The sequence below is a fragment of the Sminthopsis crassicaudata genome, chromosome 3, assembly GCF_048593235.1.
Source record: "Sminthopsis crassicaudata isolate SCR6 chromosome 3, ASM4859323v1, whole genome shotgun sequence".
Lineage (NCBI taxonomy): Eukaryota > Metazoa > Chordata > Mammalia > Dasyuromorphia > Dasyuridae > Sminthopsis > Sminthopsis crassicaudata.
The window spans coordinates 173660470-173680720 of NC_133619.1; the positions used below are offsets into that span (position 1 = coordinate 173660470).

The 20251-nt window shown below is 36.8% G+C and overlaps 1 protein-coding gene across 1 annotated transcript; it reads left to right on the forward strand.

Moving 5' to 3' along the window:
- Positions 1-525: 525 nt before the first annotated feature.
- On the forward strand, positions 526-18334 carry GRK1 (G protein-coupled receptor kinase 1). The gene is made up of 7 exons (XM_074299595.1): positions 526-1814; positions 4813-4940; positions 6889-7046; positions 8502-8585; positions 14249-14373; positions 16411-16612; positions 17898-18334. The coding sequence occupies exons 1-7, from the start codon at positions 1113-1115 to the stop codon at positions 18194-18196; spliced, it is 1698 nt and encodes a 565-aa protein (XP_074155696.1). The 5' UTR covers positions 526-1112; the 3' UTR covers positions 18197-18334.
- The last annotated feature ends 1917 nt before the right edge of the window (positions 18335-20251 follow it).

Sequence of the window (20251 nt, forward strand, 5' to 3'; positions counted from 1 at the left end):
TTATTATCCTCATTTTATAGATCATAAGATCAGAGATTTGTTGTAAGAGAACTTGGTCTTCTAATCCAAACTCCTTATTTTTCAGGGGTAAAAGCTAAGGCTCAGAAAAGTTAAGTGGTTTTTCCAAGGTCACATAATAAGTGATGGGGGCTAGGATTCAGTCACGGACTTCTGATTCTCAGGAGTCAATAACTCAGCTGTTCTTGCCACTATCAATAAACATCTATAAAGTGTCTATATGTTAGCATTGGACTAAAAGCTTGAGCATTATGCTTTTGCCTTTAAATCCAGGATATTTCCAAGAAGTAGTTTTATATATTAATTTTTTTCCTACAGCCTTCTTATCATTGGTCTTTCTTTTCATTTGCTTCTCTCTTATAAAAGCAAAGTGAAGAAATAAAAATCCAGTTGGGCATGGGTTCTGATTAATTATGTTAATACCTCATTAATTGGATTTTCTTGCATTTCGGTATTTAATCTTCTGTGTTTATTTAATACCCTTCCTCCAATAGGAGGAAGCTAAACAAGTTTCAAATATGCTATCATTCTTTCAATACTGCAACAGCTAGATGGGAGACCAACTTATTTTTCCAGGCAGAATGCAGAATTGAAGGGACAAATTGGTAGTTTCTGATTATTTAGTATCTCTTAAGTGGCCTTGCAGGGAATATCACCCAAAGTATTCAGAATTTTCTAGACAACAGAATAAATATGATCTCAAAGAGAGAGGGAGGCAAGAATAATTATCTGCCTAATCAGATAAGAATATTACAAGAGATGATGACTCAGGAGGATTATCTTTTTCTGTACCTGGTTCAATAAATCTAATTCAACCTCTACCTATATCTGAGGATCTCAGGGATTAATATTGGTGCTGATCTTGCACATTTCCCAGGACCCTGGGATCTGTTTGCTTTTTGCATTGCTTCTCCCTTAATCATTGCACTGGAGAGGACATCTCCCTAGTCCCTGTGAGGGCAAGAGAGTGCCACAGGCCAAGGGCAACAGGTCAATCCCTGAAAACCGGTTCTCAGGATTCTGATCAACTCTTACAATTCAGCTTTAACTCATGACTTCTCATGCGTGAGCCTAGTGACTGAACAGCCCACAGGATGGATTTTGGATCTTTGGAGACTGTTGTGGCCAATTCTGCCTTCATAGCTGCCCGGGGCAGCTTCGATGCAAGTGGTAGTTCCCATTTATCCCGGGACAAGAAATATTTTTCAAAGCTCAAACTTCCTCCTCTCTCCAAATGTGAATCCCTACGGGACACTCTTAACTTAGACTTTGAAAACATTTGCTCTGAGCAGCCTATTGGCAAGCGCCTCTTCCACCAGTTCCTAAAGAATGAGGAACGGTATGTCCCTGCCGTGGAGCTATGGAGAGACATTGAAGACTACGACACTGCTGATAATGATTTTCGCCTTCAGAAAGCCCAGGCCATCCTTGCTGGCTACCTGGACCCCAAGGCCAAGCTTTTCTGCAGCTTCCTGGAAGAGGGGATGATTGAGAAGGTCAAAGAGAAACACTCAAGCATCCCTGATGGACTATTCCAGCCTCTTCTTCAAGCAACCCTGGACCACCTGAGAGAGGCTCCCTTCCGAGAGTACTTGGAGAGTTTGTATTTCATGAGATTCCTGCAGTGGAAATGGCTGGAAGCCCAGCCCATCGGGGAAGACTGGTTTTTGGACTTCAGGGTCTTGGGAAAAGGGGGTTTTGGGGAGGTTTCAGGTTGCCAGATGAAAGCCACAGGCAAGATGTACGCCTGTAAAAAACTGAATAAGAAGAGGCTGAAGAAAAGAAAAGGGTATCAAGTAAGCAGCAGCAAATAGGTCCCAGCAAGTCCAAAGTAAATGCCTTTGAGATTCCCAAGGTGGGGTAGAGGTCAAAGATGGCAAGGTTGTGGGAAAAGGGGAATGGTAGTAAATTAATTAGGATATTGAAATTCCATCACTCTATATTATTCTAATATTGAGTCAAGGTGGCTGACTTGCATTTTGGGGATAGAAAAGCCTGACTTGGAATAGTAGCCAAACAAAAAGCTAATGTTCTAGGCAGTCTATAATGACAAGAAACCATGATGTAGTAGTGACAGAGAGCTTTGACTTTGAATTAGGACCCCCTGGATTCAAATCCCTCTCCTGACACATACTGGCTATGAGACTCTAGGCAAGCCATTAGTGCCCCAGACAGCATTTTAGATTAGTTGCTAGTCTGTACTAGAAGAAGGAATCTTCCCACCTGAGAACTCCCTATACAGAAGAAATCACAGCCCCAGATCAAAAAATAGTTATTATACCATTAAATGGGTCATCTGTACCTGGTGGCACAGGAGCTGAATTTTGATGTTTTATGACCCTAAAAGCTAGATCATTGAGGAGAATGGATCATATGACCTCTTAACACCCCTTGCAATCCAGTGATTATATTGTTCACCTCCAGTTCTGTTGTAATTAATAGCAGTTGTAGTAAAAGTAAACCAGACATTCTCAGACTCTCCTTTGTAGCCAACCCATAGGATATATTGACAGATGTTATCTTATAATTTGCTTTTGTTTTAAACTACCACCACTAAAATACAGCTGTAGGAATGTCTTGTTCTTCCAGCTGCCTTAGCCTGGCTTTTGTCACTATGCCCAGCACAAGAGTAACTTACACTCTAAAAAGAGTGCCACAGCTTCCCATAGGGGCTAGGGCCTAGACCTGGGAATTCATCAGAATGGGAAAACCCTGCATGAGGAAATTCCCTCTTAACAATACGGACCAGCACCTTTTCTGAAACTTAAAATTTATTTTCCTAGAACATTGAAGGATTAAGTGATTGCCCACAGTCACAAAATAGATGTCGCAGATAGAACTTGAATTCATGTCTGCATCTTACAGATTTCAGGGCCAAATGTATAATATGAGTTTGAGTGAGACCCCTCTTATAATATTGGTAGTAGAAGGGCAACACTAACCTTGACCTTATAAGAAGTATACATTGCATCGTAGCTTTTAAACAGTGCAGTTGTGCCATGTGATGATGGGGTTCTAACCTAGGGTTCACTCTATCTTCACTTATGCCAGTGTTCCATTTGAGAAAATCTGTGTAAGCTGCTCTAAAATGACTTGTAAACACGTTAGTGGCTTTCCCATTGACTTTGTTACATACCTGATCAAGTGAGGTGCTCTATTTTCCTCCAGGGTAACTAGTACTATCACTGAGGCACATTTCAAATGAAAGAAATTTGTAAGTGGGATCAGCCACTTGTTTAAAGAAAGAAATAGAATATAATCCACGAGTGTAGTGGGGACAGCCTGAGATTGTTTTTTATTTGTTTTGTTTTTTGTTTTTAAAGAAACAAATAATGCACGATTGGTAGTAGTGAAGACAGTCTATGAGAGAAAGAAATAAATCCTTTTTGGCATGTGAGGACAGAGTATAATTAGGAGAAGGAAAGAAAGGAAGAAAAGAAAGAAAGAAAGGAAAAAAGAAAGGAAGAAAGAAAAGGAAGGAAAGGGAAAGAAAGGAGAGAAAGAAAAGGAATAAAAAGAAAGAAAGGAATGAAGGAAAGAAGGAAAAAAAAGAATTAGCACACAACTAGATGATATCTGACATTATGCATGGTATGGCCATATCTCTAGCCAATTGCTCTGAGTCGAGGAGGTTAAAGACAAAAAATTTAAATCAATCGAGGGGAACATGAGTTTCAAGGAAAAATCTGTAGAATTCTGATGATATAGTTGTAGAAAAGTAATAAAGAAAGACAATTTGACACAAAGAAGAGAGAGTTGGCTTTGAAACCAGGAAGACTTGGATTCAAGTGTTGCCTCATCCACATATTATCGGTGTGATCCTGGGCAAGACATTTGATGTCTCAGTTTGCTGAATCTAGACATTGAATTCTAAGACTATGAATTTCAGAGAAGGTGTTGATCTATATTGATAAAGAGAGTTTCTTTACAGTAGAGTTCCCATTGCCAGTAAAATCCTAGGCCAGTTCTTCTTCCAATATTTGTCTTAATATCTTCTTTCAGATCAATAAACTAGCTAGTTAGGTGTAAAAATGAACTAAAATTTGCATTTCCCTCTCAGTGCAGGCTTACTTACAAATCTTTCTGATACTAAACTTTCTCCCCCCACCCCCCAAGAGATTATATCCTCTTTCTAGTAGCAACTCCAAGGTTAACAGTTCAAAAATTTAAAGACACATTTAAATAGAAAGTAAACAAATATTTTAAAGATATTAATCTATTTGGGAGGACACTGACCAGTTGCTCTCCATCTCTGCAGAGGCCTGAACAAGAGGAAATGGGCTGACATTGCAGCAAGAGAGAGTTCGGTTAGACATAAGGAAGAACTGCTTGACTGTAAGGGGATTAAACACTGCAACAGCCTATCAAGGGAGGTTGTGGCATTATCATTTCTGGCTATGTTTTAAAAACAGAACGCAGCACCTTCTAACCTGGCTACTTTAGATATTAACCTCTGTGGAAGCAGAGGATTAGATAAGGTGACCTCTTCAAGTCCCTCATACCTTTATGATTTTATGAGGTTTTTCCATCTATGGAATGAGGCTAGTATGTGTTGATAAAGTTCTTTGAGATTTGCTTGTTGCTAACTAAAGGCTAAGTATTTTTGATTATTGCCAGTGTTTCTCCTATCTATATTACATAAATATTGATATGCTTCAAAAGAATCATTTGGAGGGCAGGGGGGTTACAGAATATATAAATATTACTTTGTTTTACTGAGTTTGGGAATTTGTAGAGAATATATATATTTGTTAGTCTAAAATGTCTGTACTTATTTGAAATTTTGATTTCTAGGGTGCAATTGTAGAGAAGAGAATTCTAACCAAGGTCCATAGCAGATTTATAGTCTCTTTGGCCTATGCATTTGAAACCAAAACTGACCTCTGTTTGGTGATGACAATCATGAATGGAGGAGACTTAAGGTAAATTGAACCCTTGGTCCAAAGTGGGAGGTAGGGTTGGGATGGGCCAAAGTGATATGACAGTACTTTTCTCTGAAAAGTAGTCTTCATTAGTTATGATGGTCTTAGTAAAATGCAAACCAGTCATACAACATAGTAGAAAACTGTCTCTGTAGTGTCATTTGACATAGCTAGGAAGAGATAAGAATGGGGGTGGAGAGAACTGGCAATGCAGGTTGGTACCTTTTCTTTAACTTGCATTCTTTTATTATTATTGTTATTATAGCCTTTTCATTTACAAGATATATGCATTATACAAGATATGTTTACAAGATAATTTTTCAGCATTGACAATTGCAAAACCTTTTGTTCCAACTTTTCCCCTCCTTCCCCCCATCCTCTCCCCCAGATGGCAGGTAGACCAATACATGTTAAATATGTTAAAATACATGTTAAATACATTATATGTATACATGTCCATACTTTAACTTGCATTCTTAAAGAGATACCTGGACTAGTGAGAGATTGGTCTACAGTCAGATAGCCAAGATGTGTCAAAGATTAGTTCTCTAAAAACTCTATCATCATGTTTCTTTTAACTCAGGGCTTCTTAAACTTTTTCCACTCATGACCCCCTTTTGCCTAGGTATATAGGTATATACATTAAACATTTACTGATAATTTCACAACCCCCACAATCAGTTATGAGACCCCTTTTAGGGTCATGAATCACAGTTTAAGAAGCTTTGCTCTAGCTAAAAAAGGACCAAAGAAAATATATCTCTTACATTGCCTTTCTTTGTTGCCTGGAATTTTACTATAAGAAGATTTCCTTAGACTCTCAGCTAGCATCAATACTCCGGGGAAGGAGAGTATATTTATGTGACTTATATCTTGGCATTTTTTCCCCAGAAGAAGGATTTTAAGGTTGTAGGCACCGGGTTGTTTGGGGAGTGGAGAAAGTGGAGGATATTATGTTACAGAGGAATAAAGGCACTAAAGATAAACTTTGTTGACTTCATAATCATTCTTCAGATTGGAACCTTGAAAGATACATTAGAATCATTACTAGGCTAGAGATAACCAATATATTATTATTGTTGTTGTTCATTCTTTTCAATTGTGTCTGAAAGAAAGAAGGAAGGAAGGGCGGAAGAAAGAAAGGAAGGAAGTTGAAGAAGGAAGGGAGGGAGGGAAAGAGGGAGGAAAGGAAGGAGAGAAAAAGAGAGGGAGGAAGAGAGGGAAGGAGGGAGGAAGGAAGGAAGAAAGGAGATATGTGTGTTGGAATAATAGAAGAATAAAAGCTTGGTGATATGTAACACAGGATATTGCTAATAAATGACAATAAAAGTAAAATAATAGAAGTAAAATGAAGTCACCTGATAAATGAAAGGTCAGAATAATTATTGTTTTAGTTCAGGGGAGGAGAAAGAAACAAATTCCAGACACTATGGTAAGCAATTTACAAACATGATCTCATTCTATCCCCATTTCACAGTTGAGGAAACTGAGGCAGGTGGTATTTCTGGTCAAAGACTGGATTAGGAAGAAGCTGAAATGAGGTCTTGGAATTATCTATAGCTTTTGTTCAATTTGTGTTCTTCATTCCTCTGGGTGACTAAAAATTGGGATGAAAACTGAATAAAATATTTTTGAAGATATTCCATAGTGAGACGCATTTTCCCCTAAATGTTAATGATTCCTTGCTGATAATTTTGTTTTTTTATTTAAATTGTGGACACTCATTAGCTGTGTAACCCTGGGCATGCCCAGCCTCTCCTGGACTCAGTTTCTTCATCTGTAAAATGAGGGATAATAACAGTACTTACTTCATAGGGTTGTTATGAGAATCTAATGAAAGAGTCTCTCACAAAGCACTTTGTGAATCTTATAAAATATCAGTTATTAATATAATTGTAGGTAGGACCCATGAAGTACCCATTTCTTCCATAGTATTCTGCTCTGCCAGGTATCACATCTACAATGTCAATGAGGAGAATCCTGGTTTCGAGGAAGCAAGAGCCATCTTTTACATTGCTCAGATCATCTGTGGCATGGAACATCTCCATCAGAAGAGGATTGTGTATCGGGATCTCAAACCAGAGAATGTCCTATTGGATGATGATGGTAAGTGGACCCTGCCTTGTGCAACCAACCAGTCTGTCTATTACTTCTTGCTCTTCAATGTGTTCTCAGATTTGGGATAATAAGGCATGAAAATGATGGATCCAGGGAAGGGAGGTCTCTGTTCCAATCAACATTTTGAATTTGTGTGTAATTGATGTATAGAATTTTTAGGAGCGGACTAATATTTTGGCACACTATTAAAGGATATTGATTTGTACTTTAAGTTTGATTTGTAGGCCAGGATTTCGTCTTGAAACAACATGAAACAATTTTTTCAGATGGACATCTCACCCCTCATTTTTACCAAACTCGAATGAAATTGGAAAGATAGGTATAGGTTTTAAAAATATGATTTAACTGTGTGAAGTGTTCATTTCATAGAAACACTTGTACAGTCAATTCAGTCATATCTGATTCTTTGTGACCCCATTTGGGGTTTTCTTGGCAGACATACAGGAATGATTTGCTATTTCTTTCCACCTCTTTTCAGATGAGGAACTGGGGCAAATAGAGTTAACTGATTTGCAACAGGGTCGTAGCTCTAATACATGTTTGAGACTGGGTTTGAACTCAGAAAGATGTTCTATCTGAGATGCTACCTATCTGTCCTATATAGAATCACTAATGAATATTTATGATTTAATGGTCAAATTCCTAGCAAATGTTTTTACTTTATACCTGTAATGTGTAATTATACTTGCCAGTGTCTCCCCTTTATAGATACCTTCTGTCTACTCTATATTTATATTGTGCATGTTTTAATTAGGTATATGCTATCTGCCTTTTTTGAATGTAAATTCCTTGAAGACAAGGATTTTTTGCCTTAATCAGCATTTAGCACAATCTGCTCTGTGTGTGTGTGTGTGTGTGTGTGTGTGTGTGTGTGTGTGTGTATAGAGAATAAATAAATATATAAACAGAATTTATTGCTCACTAATAAGTGGATTTTTATTAAGATTTACACCAGAGAGCTCTTAAAGTGCAGTCCTAAACAGTTTGATTTCCTTTTAACTAATTTCTCTCTGCAATTATGGCATGCTTGTTCTGTGGATATAGGGACTGTTTCATTTATTGCTTTGGTATCAGTAACTAGTGTCATGATCAAGACATTTAACAAACATTTATTGAATCGAATATATTAATAAGCCACAGACTAAAATCCATATGGAAATTCAGGAATGGGGCAAATATCAAGTTTTGGGGAGAAATTCCCAAATTTTAGTTGATTGTGGGGACTTGAAGCTCAGCTTTACTTTTATTTGAATATGGTTGAGTTCTGGCTGGTGGAGAGAAGTGAAGTTGTTTTGGAGTTGGGTATGACCTTAGCCTGCTGATTACCTTCCCGGGCGGGGTATGTACAGAGGGATACATCGTGGCTCCAGCAAGGTGCTGGGTATGCCAGCTTCCTTTATTATGTTCAGCCTCATCTGACCCCTTCTGGTGTTTGCTTTTCAGGCAATGTCCGTATTTCTGATCTTGGCCTTGCTGTGGAACTGAAGGAAGGAGAGACAAAGACAAAAGGTTATGCAGGCACCCCAGGTAAATGCCTATGAATATGTAGGGGATAGAATGATGGAGAAAGACTGCTTGGCTAAGTTCTGTCTAAGGGAGAAACCAAGAGTTACTCCCTTCATAAGGAGGGGAGAGTGTCAATTTGTTTGGTCAACATAGAAATTGTAGCTTTTTAAAAATATATAATATTTTATTATTTATTATTACATTTGTTTTATCAAGACTTTTGTTCTAAAATTTTCCTCCCTCCCTCCCTGACATCTTCCTTTCCCAAGACTGCAAGTTATCAGATACAGGTTAAATATGTGCCAAAATTGTAGCTTTCTTAAAAAAGCAAGGCATAATCCAAAATCTTTCCAAATCAGGTTGCAGGATCATAACTTTAGGCTTGGAATGAATAAAAAAAATGAAAATAAATTTATTAAGATGTGCCAAGTACTGTGCTAAAATTCTGAGGATGCAAAAAAGAAAAGACAGTCTTTGCTCTAACTCAGCATTTGTAAAAGAATTCAGCAATCCAACTCAAGATCTCCACTAGTAGATGTGTCTTCCTGCTTGGTTGCCTTATAGGTTTGGAAAGGACAGTTGAGGCTGACCAGTTCACCCCCCTCAATTACAGATGAAAAATTGAAGCCGTTGAGAGTGAGCTACTTAGGAGAGTTGGGGGAAGAAATGGAGTGCTTCCTTGGGACAGTGGAAGAGTGGGGGGAAGAGAGGGTTGTGGTTGTAGGAAGATACCTTGTGGTTCCCCTGCCAATCTGTTACTGCTCCAGTCTCAATCTTTCCTGTAATCATTATATCATTGATCTCATTATATCTTCCAATAGTAATAATAATAATAGGTATTTATATAGCACCTGAAGGCTTGAAAACACTTTACATATATAATGTCATTTGATATTCACAATAATCCTGATAGGATCCATTATAATCCATATTTTACAGATGAGGAAACGGAGGCTGAAAAGGATTAAATGACTTGTTCTGGGTTTACACAGCTTGTAAATCACCTGAGGCAGCATTTATACTCAGATCTTCTTGGTTCCAGTTCAGTGTTTTATTGATTATGCCATCTACCTGTCATAAAATGATCTTAATCTATAATTGTTTTGCTGATGCCTTGTTAGCTGAAAGACTCCATATCCTTCCTTATGTGGTAATCAGCAAATATTTGTTTAGTGCCTATTATGTAAAAGGCATTAGTGCTAGGCACTTGGGTCCCTGCTATCTTTGAGACTTTCTTCTGATAACTTTGAAGATGAGAGCCTGGCAATTCTAATAGACTTACTATGGAAAGTGCCATCTACATCCAGAGAGAAAACTATGAAGGCTGAATGTGGATTAAGAATAGTATTTTCACCTTTTTTTGTTGTTTGTTTTGTTTTTTTTTTCTTCTTTTTCCTCTTTTGATCTGATTTTTCTTGCACAGCATGAAGAATATGGAAATAAGTTTAACCTATATTGGATTGCTTGCTGTCTTGGGAATGGAGGGAAGAAGAGGGAAAAAAATCTGAAACACAAGGGTTTAAAGTGAATGTTGAAAACTATTTTTGCATGTATTTGAAAAAATAAAATACTATTGGGAAAAAAAAAGAAAAATAGGCCAGTTCCAGTGGTTTCATGATGGAGAGAGCCATCTGCACCCAGAAAGAGGACTATGGGGACTGAGTATAGATCACAACATAGTATTTTCACTTTTTGTTGTTTGCTTGCATTTTGTTTTCTTTCTCATTTTTCCCCTTTTGAACTGATTGTGTGTGTGTGTGTGTGTGTGTGTGTGTGTGTGTGTGTGTGCAGCATGCAGCATGATAGTTGTGGAAAAAGGTATGGAAGTATTACACATGTTTAACATATATTGGATTACTTACTGTCTTGGGGAGGGATTAGAGGACAGAGAGGAAGAAAAAATTTTGGAACACAAGGTTTTGCAGCAATGAATGTTGAAAACCATCTATGCATATGTTTTAAAAATAAAAAGCTTTAAAAAAGAAAAAAAATTAAAAGATGAGAGCCTGGGATCTGGCAATTGACTTCCAGATATAGATTTTTTTTTGAAAACATAGTGGTTTGGGCCACTTGTTCACTTAAAGTTTTTGTATTGAGAAAGTTACTTGAACAGTATCGCTTTAAGTGGGGCTCTCTTTAAATGGGAAGGAAGTTAATGTAATTTAAAACAATAGGTTAGTCTTCTTCCCCAAGACCATTAAGTTTATGTTGCTGTTAGGTGATTATGCAATACCCTTCAATAATTTCAAAATACAGTAAAACCCTTTAGATTTGGTAATATTAAGATAAATAAAAAGGCAGCTAGATGGCACATTGAATAGACCACTGGGCTTGGAATCAAGAAATTCATCTTCATGAGTTCAAATACAGTGTCAGACACTTATTAACTGTGTGATCTTGAGCAAGTCATTTAACCCTGTTTCCCTGGGTTTCCTTATCTGTAAGGTCAGCCGGAGAAGGAAAAAGCAAACTATTTCATTATTTTTGCCAAGAAAACCCCAAACAGAGTCACAAAGAATTGAACATGACTGAAATGACAACAAAAAACATATGAAATTATGTGAGCATTTGTCACCTGAGAATATATAATCTGGAGTTTGTTCATCATTCATTCAAATCAATATTAAAAACAAGACAGTGCTGAGGATGAGATCAAAATGAGGCCATCTTGATGCTTGGTTTATATTTTCATTTTGCCCTAATCTCAGTTTATTACATGAGCCCTTATTCTTGCTTGGGTCTTCATGTAACTCACCCATAAACTGTGAAATGTGAAAGTCAACATTTTTTTCCTCTTCCATAACTAGATGGTCTCTGAGGTCCCTTCCAAGTCTAGATTTATGATCTTATCGTCCTACTATGAAGACTTGAGTCAAGCTTTTTATGAGACTCAAAACACGAATGATTCTATGATCTCATCCATTTGGAAGTTCTTTCCAAAAACATCCCACCTCCAATTCTTCTTATTGCTATTAACTTTTGTTCGTTCTTTCCCAAAAGTTCATCAAAGGAGACCTGTCCGATATGCTTATAGCTTTTTTTTTTTCCTCCGTCTCCTTCTCCTCCTTCTCCTTCTCCTCTCTTCTTCTTCTTCTTCTTCTTCTTCTTCTTCTTCTTCTTCTTCTTCTTCTTCTTCTTCTTCTTCTTCTTCTTCTTCTTCTTCTTCTTCTTCTTCTTCTTCTTCTTCTTCTTCTTCTTCTTCTTCTTCTTCTTCTTCTTCTTCTTCTTCTTCTTCTTCTTCTTCTCCTTCTTCTTCTTCTTCTTCTACGTCTATTTCTCTGATGACCTCTTTTATTTAATGCTTATAAGATTGTAGCTTTAGAGCTGGAAGCAATCTTAGAGGCTATGTAATCCATCTTCCTCATTTTACAGATGAGTAAACTAAGACCCAGGAAGGTGAAACAATTTGTCTGAGGTCATATATGTAGTAAGTGTCAAAGGTGGAATTTGAACCAAATCTTCTGAGTCAGTATACTCTGTATTTTAATAGTTTCTTCTTCAAAGTCCCTTATTTGGATTTTTGCAGCCACCATATGCTTCTCCATTGTCCCATTGCCTCATTGCCCCATTGAATGATACTGAATTTTAATTCTTAAGAAATACTGAATTTTAATTCTTGAGATTGTAGCATACTGTGACTTGGGTCCATACATTACAAATTGAATCTTGTATCAAAAGAGCAAAGCTTGTTTTAGGGAGAAGATTAGAGGATTACTAAAAGAACCTTTCATTTCCCCAACATAATCCAGTCCATTTGCTTCCTTCTATTTAAACATTTGAAGGGATAGGAATAGAGAAAGAGATTGAACCTGTGATTTTTTTTGTCCTAAGGAACTTTGAATTGAGAAATCTCTCTGCTAGTGCAGATTAGCACTTTCTCTGCAATGAATAGTCTCAGAGAATAGTCTAAATCAGTAGTGTCAAACTGAAATAAAAACTAATACCACTAAACCATACATAAGAATCCCTGAAAGCTGCATATTGATTTAGAAAACTATATACTTTTATATATTCCTTTTTTTGTTATTATTACCTTATCAACACCTTCCAATATATAAGAACTACGTTTTTCTCTGGTTAAGATCAGAGAGAGTGTTGTGGATCGCATGCAGCTTACGGATGGTGTGATTGGGCCTTCTGACCTAAAAACACTCAGAACTCAAATGACTTGCCCAGGGTCACACAACTAATGTGTTTTAGAGGCAGACCTTGGCTTCAAGGCTCCCTGTCCTTTATGCCTATATTATTTACATATTATTTCAGAAAGGAAATATGAACAATTGCTTGACACAAAAATGTTACAGAATTTAATGAAATTTTAATTTAATACAATTTAATAAATGAAATTAAATACAATTTAATAAAAATCTCAAATGTTGAGATGGCATTTGAACTCCTTCATTCTGGCAGTGAATAAAGGCATGATTTTGCTCATCATATTAAAAGGCATGACCACTAGAGGGCCCCCCTGTCATTGCCATGAAAAGAAACACTAATGTTTTCATTTGGATAAATGCTGAATATTTCATAAAATAGAATGTAGAGTCAGAAGGGACTTCAGAGAGCATCTTCTCCAGTTCCTATGTTTTACAAATGGGGCAGATGAATGGATGGTACTGAACAAGTCATTTCACTTCTCAGCCTCAGTTTCCTTATCTGGAATAAAAGAATTTACCTCACGGGATCAAATAAGTTTGCGTGTACTAAGACGTTGTAAACCTTAAAGCACTATCTAAATCTTTATTTATTGTTGTTTTTATTTTTATTATTAGAATGGAATGGGGATGATTCTTTTGTCCAATTATTATATATACTTTTCATGTCAGTAAGATACATTCAGTCTAAGTTTATTCATCTTTGTGAGCTCTTAACATTTTTTATATAGGAGAAATTTGGTTCAAATGAATATCTCTGACTACTCTGAAAAAGAAAAGGAGAGATTTGAAGAAAGGATCACATGAAGTGCTCTATGGAAATAAATTGTAATGAGGGAGTCAGTTTCCCCCTCCTTTTTCCTGCTAATTCAATACTCCTTGTTTCCATCCGCTTTCCCCTTCCCCAAACTCTCTTAAAGCACCCCTTTTCTAGACTGCTTCCTTTCCTTCTTAAGTAGCCTGGCATTGTACATAGGTCCCTTAGGAAGCCACTGCATGGTTTCTCCAAAGCACAAGACTCTGGACTAGGGCCTGGAATTGCTGCTGTTATTAACTATTCTTTTATGGATACAAAAAGAAAAATAAGCAAAATGAAGTTACTTCTTAAACCAAACATAGGACAAACTAACTTTTTTTCTTTTTTCTTTCTTTTTTTTTTTTTTTTTTTTTTTTGCGTTTCTACATATTCCCAGTGGTTAGCACAGTGCCTGGCGTATCTGTTTAAGAAATATTTATTGACTAACTATTTACTAAATCTTCTTCAGTCACAGATTCCCAATGCATTGTAGCTGATACACAGAAAGGAGGAAATTTCCTTGTTTCCAATGGATTGTAGTGTAATATTTCTGTCATTTCTTCATTACTTTTACATATAAAAGTGGGGCAATGAGAATTTACATCATGTCCTCTTCTCTGCTTGGTTTCATTAAAACATCATTTCCATGATTGCAAATCTCAGGATAAGAGCTTGCAGTTAGTGCAACTGCAATCTCTGGATTTGGCATTCAGTTGGTGCTAATGTCTTTGCAGGTTTCATGGCGCCAGAATTGCTTCAGAGTGAGGAATACGATTTCTCTGTGGACTACTTTGCCTTGGGGGTTACATTATTTGAGATGATTGCAGCCAGGGGACCTTTTCGAGCCAGAGGAGAAAAGGTATTAGAATCAGCTCTCCTGGCAAGGGGCATTTATGATTATACTGACAGCCATTTGATATTGAATCTTATTTACAGCGGTGGTAATGGAGGATGAGGATGGAAAGAGGATTGTATGTCAGCCAAAGAGACACCTCCATGTACTCTGGGATTGCAGCTTCAGCTTTTGAAGACTTAAAAAATATTTTTTTAAATCTTTAAAAAAATTTGTTTCCAATTAAAACTTTTTTCTTTTCCCTGCTTCTTGCTCTATCATTAAAAAGAGTAGGAAAAAAAATTCTCATTATAAATATGCAAAGTCAAGCAAAACAAATTCCTAGATTAGCCATGTCTAAGAAATATATGCCTCAAACAACACCTGAGTTCACTCTCTGTCAAGAGGTGGGAAGTACACTTCATCACTGGTCCTCTGGAATCATGGTTGGTTATTTGGTCAATTCAAAGTTATTTGTCTTTACAATGCTGTTATTAATTCTATGATATTGTACTTCTGAGCCTGGAGTCAGGAAGACTCATCTTCATGAATTCAAATCTGGCTTCAGACACTTACTAGTTGTGTGACCCTTGGTAGATCATTTAATCCTGCTTGCCTCAGTTTCCTCATCTGTAAAATGAGCTGGAGAAGGAAATGACTTTGTCGGTATCTTTGTCAAGAAAATCTCAAATGGAGTCACAGAGAGTCGGACATGACCAAAAAATGACTTAAGAACAAAAATTGTAACTGTGTAAATTATTCTGCTGGTTCTGCTCACTTTAATCAATTCATATTTCTCTGAAACTGTGTCAGGGTCTTGGTTCTTTAGGTTAGTGTTGCTAAGTATCTGAAACAAGATTCAAACTTAATGTCTCAGAATAGTTCTTGGAACAACAGGCAACTTCTGGTATAAAGCATCTTCAGATAACTTACACATCCTTGTACTTCTCTAGGTTTCAATAAATTTCAACCCTGAACTCCATTTATGCCTTTCTTGTACCTCAGTCCCATTAAATTTTCATTGGTTTGCCCAAACCCAAGACCACCTTCAGGTACTTAATTTTTATTAATTACCATCTCATACCATGAAACAAGATTTAAATCATATTAATTTCCCTTATCTTTCCCTCATTCTTCAAAAAGTTGTCAACTTCTACTTTGGGGCAAGATTTGGGACTAGAATTTGAAAGATGAATAGGATTTGAATTGGCATAGAAGACTTAGGGGATAGAGTGTGATTTTCACCATAAGAGTTTTCTCCAACTCTATCTAGTAAAAGAATCAGAAAATAAAACCTTGAATTAATGGCTCAATCCTTGTTACTTTTGACATTGGAATTCTAGGGCCCTGTTCTTTATCTTGCAGCTTAGCCTATTTGTTCTTATAGAATATGGATCATAAACTGAAAAATAAGTCTCCCTTGAAGTGGAATTACTGCTAACCAGAAAGAAACTCCTCAAATTTTACAATGAGGATCTAAATCTTTGGTCATAGAAGTAACAAAAGTCAAAACAACTTTTTCCCTTAGTAAAAGCAAAGAAACAAATCTTATTTCTCTGACCACCAAAGTAAAATACTTGCAGTCAATAATATTAAAGAAGCAACCAGTTTTCTTTCAGGTTCAATTTAGAGGGATCAGTCTTTTAACATCTCTACTGGACAAATTTCTTAAGAGCAGATTTTAATAGCTTTTGAACTGGAAAACACCTCAGAGACTTTTAGCTTTCTAACTTCCTCATTTGACAGGTAAGGCCCAAGTAGGTGAAATTACTTACTCGAAGTTGCACAGGTGATAATGGCAAAGCAGCAATTCAAGCTTGAGTTATGTGACTCTAAATTCAGGAAGTATTCTTGCCACTATCTCATGCTGCCTTCCCTCTCTCCTTTCCTTAGAGCTTGTGGCAAGATGGATGTAGTGGAGATAGTTCGAGCATGCTAGAGATCTAAACAGGTTGGAGGAAGGCACCCCCAATCCAACAGCTTTATAATTTTGCTTATAGCTGACCATTAGTGACTTTGTCTGTCTGTAGAGTTTAACCAACTGCAGTATTTTTTTCCCCTTAGGTTGAAAATAAAGAGCTCAAACAAAGAATTATTAATGATCCTGTGACATACTCGGAGAAATTTAGCAAGGCTAGCAAGGACTTCTGTGAAGGCCTTCTTGAAAAAAAGCCAGAGAAGCGCCTTGGATTCAAAAATGGCAACTGTGATGAGCTCCGAGCCAATGTCCTCTTCAAGGACATTAACTGGAGGCAGCTAGAAGCTGGTATTGTACCAAGGACTTAATATACTTGAAAAAAAAAATGGTAACAATAGTTGATTTGTGTATAGCACTCTAGAGTATGCAAAGAGCTTTACAGGTAATCTCCTTTGATCACTATTCATGAGTTTAACAAGCAATGTCCATTAGTAGCCAGGCACTGTGCTAAACACTGGGGATACAAATACTTAAAAAAAAAAATTATAGCCCCTCAAAAAATTTATATTTCCTGGTGTTGGGAGAGATCATATATAGACAATATATGAACAGATAATTATTGGTATCCCAAAAATCTTAGTGCATTTACATACATACACACACATACACACCAGCTTAATAACTTATATAAATAAATAACATGGTTTATTATTATTTAAATATAAATAATATTTAACAAAAATTTAATAACATAACATTTTAATGGCTTAAAATGGACTAAGACTTTTGGAACATCCTGTGTGTGTGTGTGTGTGTGTGTGTGTGTGTGTGTGTGTGTATATATAGTCATTTTCAGTCTTGTCCAACTCTTTGTGACTCTATTTGTGGTTTTCTTGGCAGAAATATTGGAATGGTTTGCCATTTCCTTTTCCAGCTCATTTTTCAGAAGAGGAAATTGAAGCAATTAAGTGACTTGCCCAAAAGCACAAAGGTAGTATATGTCTAAGGCTGAAATCTGAAGCTGTGTTTGGGGCTTTGCAATGTTCCATATCTAATCTTGCAAACTACATAAAAAAAATTCAAATTCATTTATCACATGCTCATTGAGCAACTAGGGCTGGTGCTATGGGTAGAGTGCTAGACCTGAAATCAGGAAGACTTGAATTCAAATTTGAAATCAGAAATTTACTAGCAGTTTAATCCTGGGCAAGTTAATTAATGCTCTTTGCCTCAGCTTTCTCATCTATAAAATAAACTGGAAAATGAAATAGAAAACTATTCCAGGATCTTTGCCAACAAAACCCCAAATGGGGCTATGAAGAGTGAGACACAACTAAAATGACTGAACAACAATAATAAAAAGAAGATTAAGTAACTACAACATGTCCTACATTGTACTTGTAACTCTGGACCATACAAAGAAGTACCAGATACAGTGCCTGTACTCAGAGAATTTCTGATTTTGGTGAACATGCTTTACTTTCTCTACTAGACATGAGGTAATGTCTCTATTATTGTGGTTATTTGGAATTCAATATAACTTTTAGTTTATTTCTCCTTTGCTTAACTGTCTATTCCTTTCCTTACCCTATCTTGGCCCACCTATTTTTTTCTTATTTTTTTCCTCCAACAGGTAATTTGGAACCTCCTTTTATTCCTGACTCTAGAACTGTCTATGCAAAGAACATCCAGGATGTTGGTGCCTTTTCCACTGTTAAAGGGATTGTCTTTGATAAAACAGATACGGAGTTCTTTCAGGAATTTGCAACTGGAAATTGTCCCATACCCTGGCAGGAAGAGATGATTGAAATGGGAATTTTTGGGGACCTGAATGTGTGGCGTGCTGATGGCCAGATGCCTGATGACATGAAGGGGATAGCTGTGGAAGAGCCATCCTCATCATCTAAGTCAGGAATGTGTCTGATCTCCTAGAGAAAAGCTCACTGAAGGCCTGAGAATCTTTTTTCATAGTTGTATAACACTGGGAGACCAGGCCAAAAAAGGAAGAGAAGACCAGTCCACTTAGTAAAATCCAATAATGATGATTTAAAAATCTGGAAATCTCAGCTATACTCAGTTATCAGTTTCATTTAATTGATGATTAAGATCTCTTCTTAAGCAAGTAGGCTTTGTCTGCTCTAGGCTGCCCCTAATTAATGGATTGCCTCCTTAGCAATGTAGCTAATCACTCAAACAAAGAACAAAGGAAAGGAAAGGAGTTAGTGCTAACGGGTGGCCATGATGTACTGAAGTGTAATAACTATCTATTCTATAACAAGCAGTTTCATTTGCCCTTATACTGAGTCAGAATGGACAAGAAAGAATTGCTAACAAAGCCTTTACTAGCAACTCTGATACCTGGGATCTAAGACCTTGAGAACAAGTTCTTATAGTGAGGAAAGACCCTGAAACATCACACCACTGGGAGAAAACAGAGACCTGGAATAGCTGGTGGGGTGGCTACTTGGGGTGTGTGATGAGGTATGGGAAAAAGTGGAAGTGAGATGTGGAAGCTATGATCTGGAGCTAGCAAAGGACCAAAAGATATGTCGGGGGAGGAAAAGACATGCTATTTTAGATATATAACATCCTGGGTCAAAGATTTTCTTGTCCCTCTTTAGTTATGGCTCAAAATGCAACCTGATGATTGGGAGGCAATTTTTGACAATCATAGAAAGGTTTGGAGAGAATATTTTTTGGAGAGAATGTTTTGTTACTGGCATGTTATTAGTATCTGTAGCAGAACAGATTTGCTGATGGAACTCCGAGTGGCATTTCTGCTCTTTGTTAATGGATCATCTCCTTTACAATAAAAAACCTGGGGTGTTTTTTGTAGACTGACTGGTGTTGCTTTCATGGGATTGTCTAGAAGAAGTTTTTCATCAAAATCCTCCAAACCTGTTTTTCTTACAATAAATATTTAACAACTTAGCTTAAGTCAGAAATCTCAGAGAGCTGGGGTGGGAGGGAGGTCAATTTCTCCTATTAATCCTTATGCTCAATGCCTTACTTGTATTGGATATGGTTATTTGCACTTTTCATTTCTAGTAGGATCCCAAATTACTTCAGCATTTTAACTTTATGGGTTAAATTTCCTTATTTATTATTCCTTTATTCCTAATCTCCTGAGATATGTCTACTTCTAAGTTAATATGGCAATTTTGATTTCTCCACAAGTCTTATCATTGAGAGGGATAGAGAGTTTCTTACAGCTCAAGTTTTTGATCAGAGGGAAGGGTAAGAATATTATCAGCCATATTGTCTCTTTGTTGGAAATACTCTCAAATAAAGAAGGCTAGCCTCACATTCCTTCCTGCTTGGAATCCAGAAAGCCAGGATGGCATAACCTGAAACCTGACTGATGGATGATAAATGGATTTGGAAGGGAACTCATGATTTTCAGGAGAGCAGGTTTTTCTGGAAGGGCTGAAATCTGATTTTGCCCCTTACTGGTCAGAGGTATCTTAGATGTCATATAACTTCTGCAAAACAATTTGGAAATATGTTCTAAAACTTATAAATTGAGCATACCCTTGATCCAGTGATATTACTATTAGACAAATACTCCAAAGAAATCATTGAGAAAAAAGCACCTTCCTATATAACAGTATTTAGAGCATATCTTCATGTAATTGCAAAGAACTGGAAACCAAAGGGGTGCCCATCAATTAAGGAAGTGATGAACAAATAGTGGTATATTAATGTGTCATAAGAAATGTTGAAAAGGACTGTTTTACAAAAACTTGGGAAGACTTGTATAAACTCAGGCAGCATGAAGTGAGCAGCCCAAGGAGAATAATTTACATAATAACAACATGATAATGATGGACAAAGTTGAAGGACTTAAGATCTGTGATCAATGAAATGACCAATCATAATTCTAGGGAACCAATGATGCATACATGGTATCTTCCTCCTGACAGAGAAATGAAGAACATAGACTGGACAGTGAGACATATATATTTAGATCTGGTCAATATGGCAATT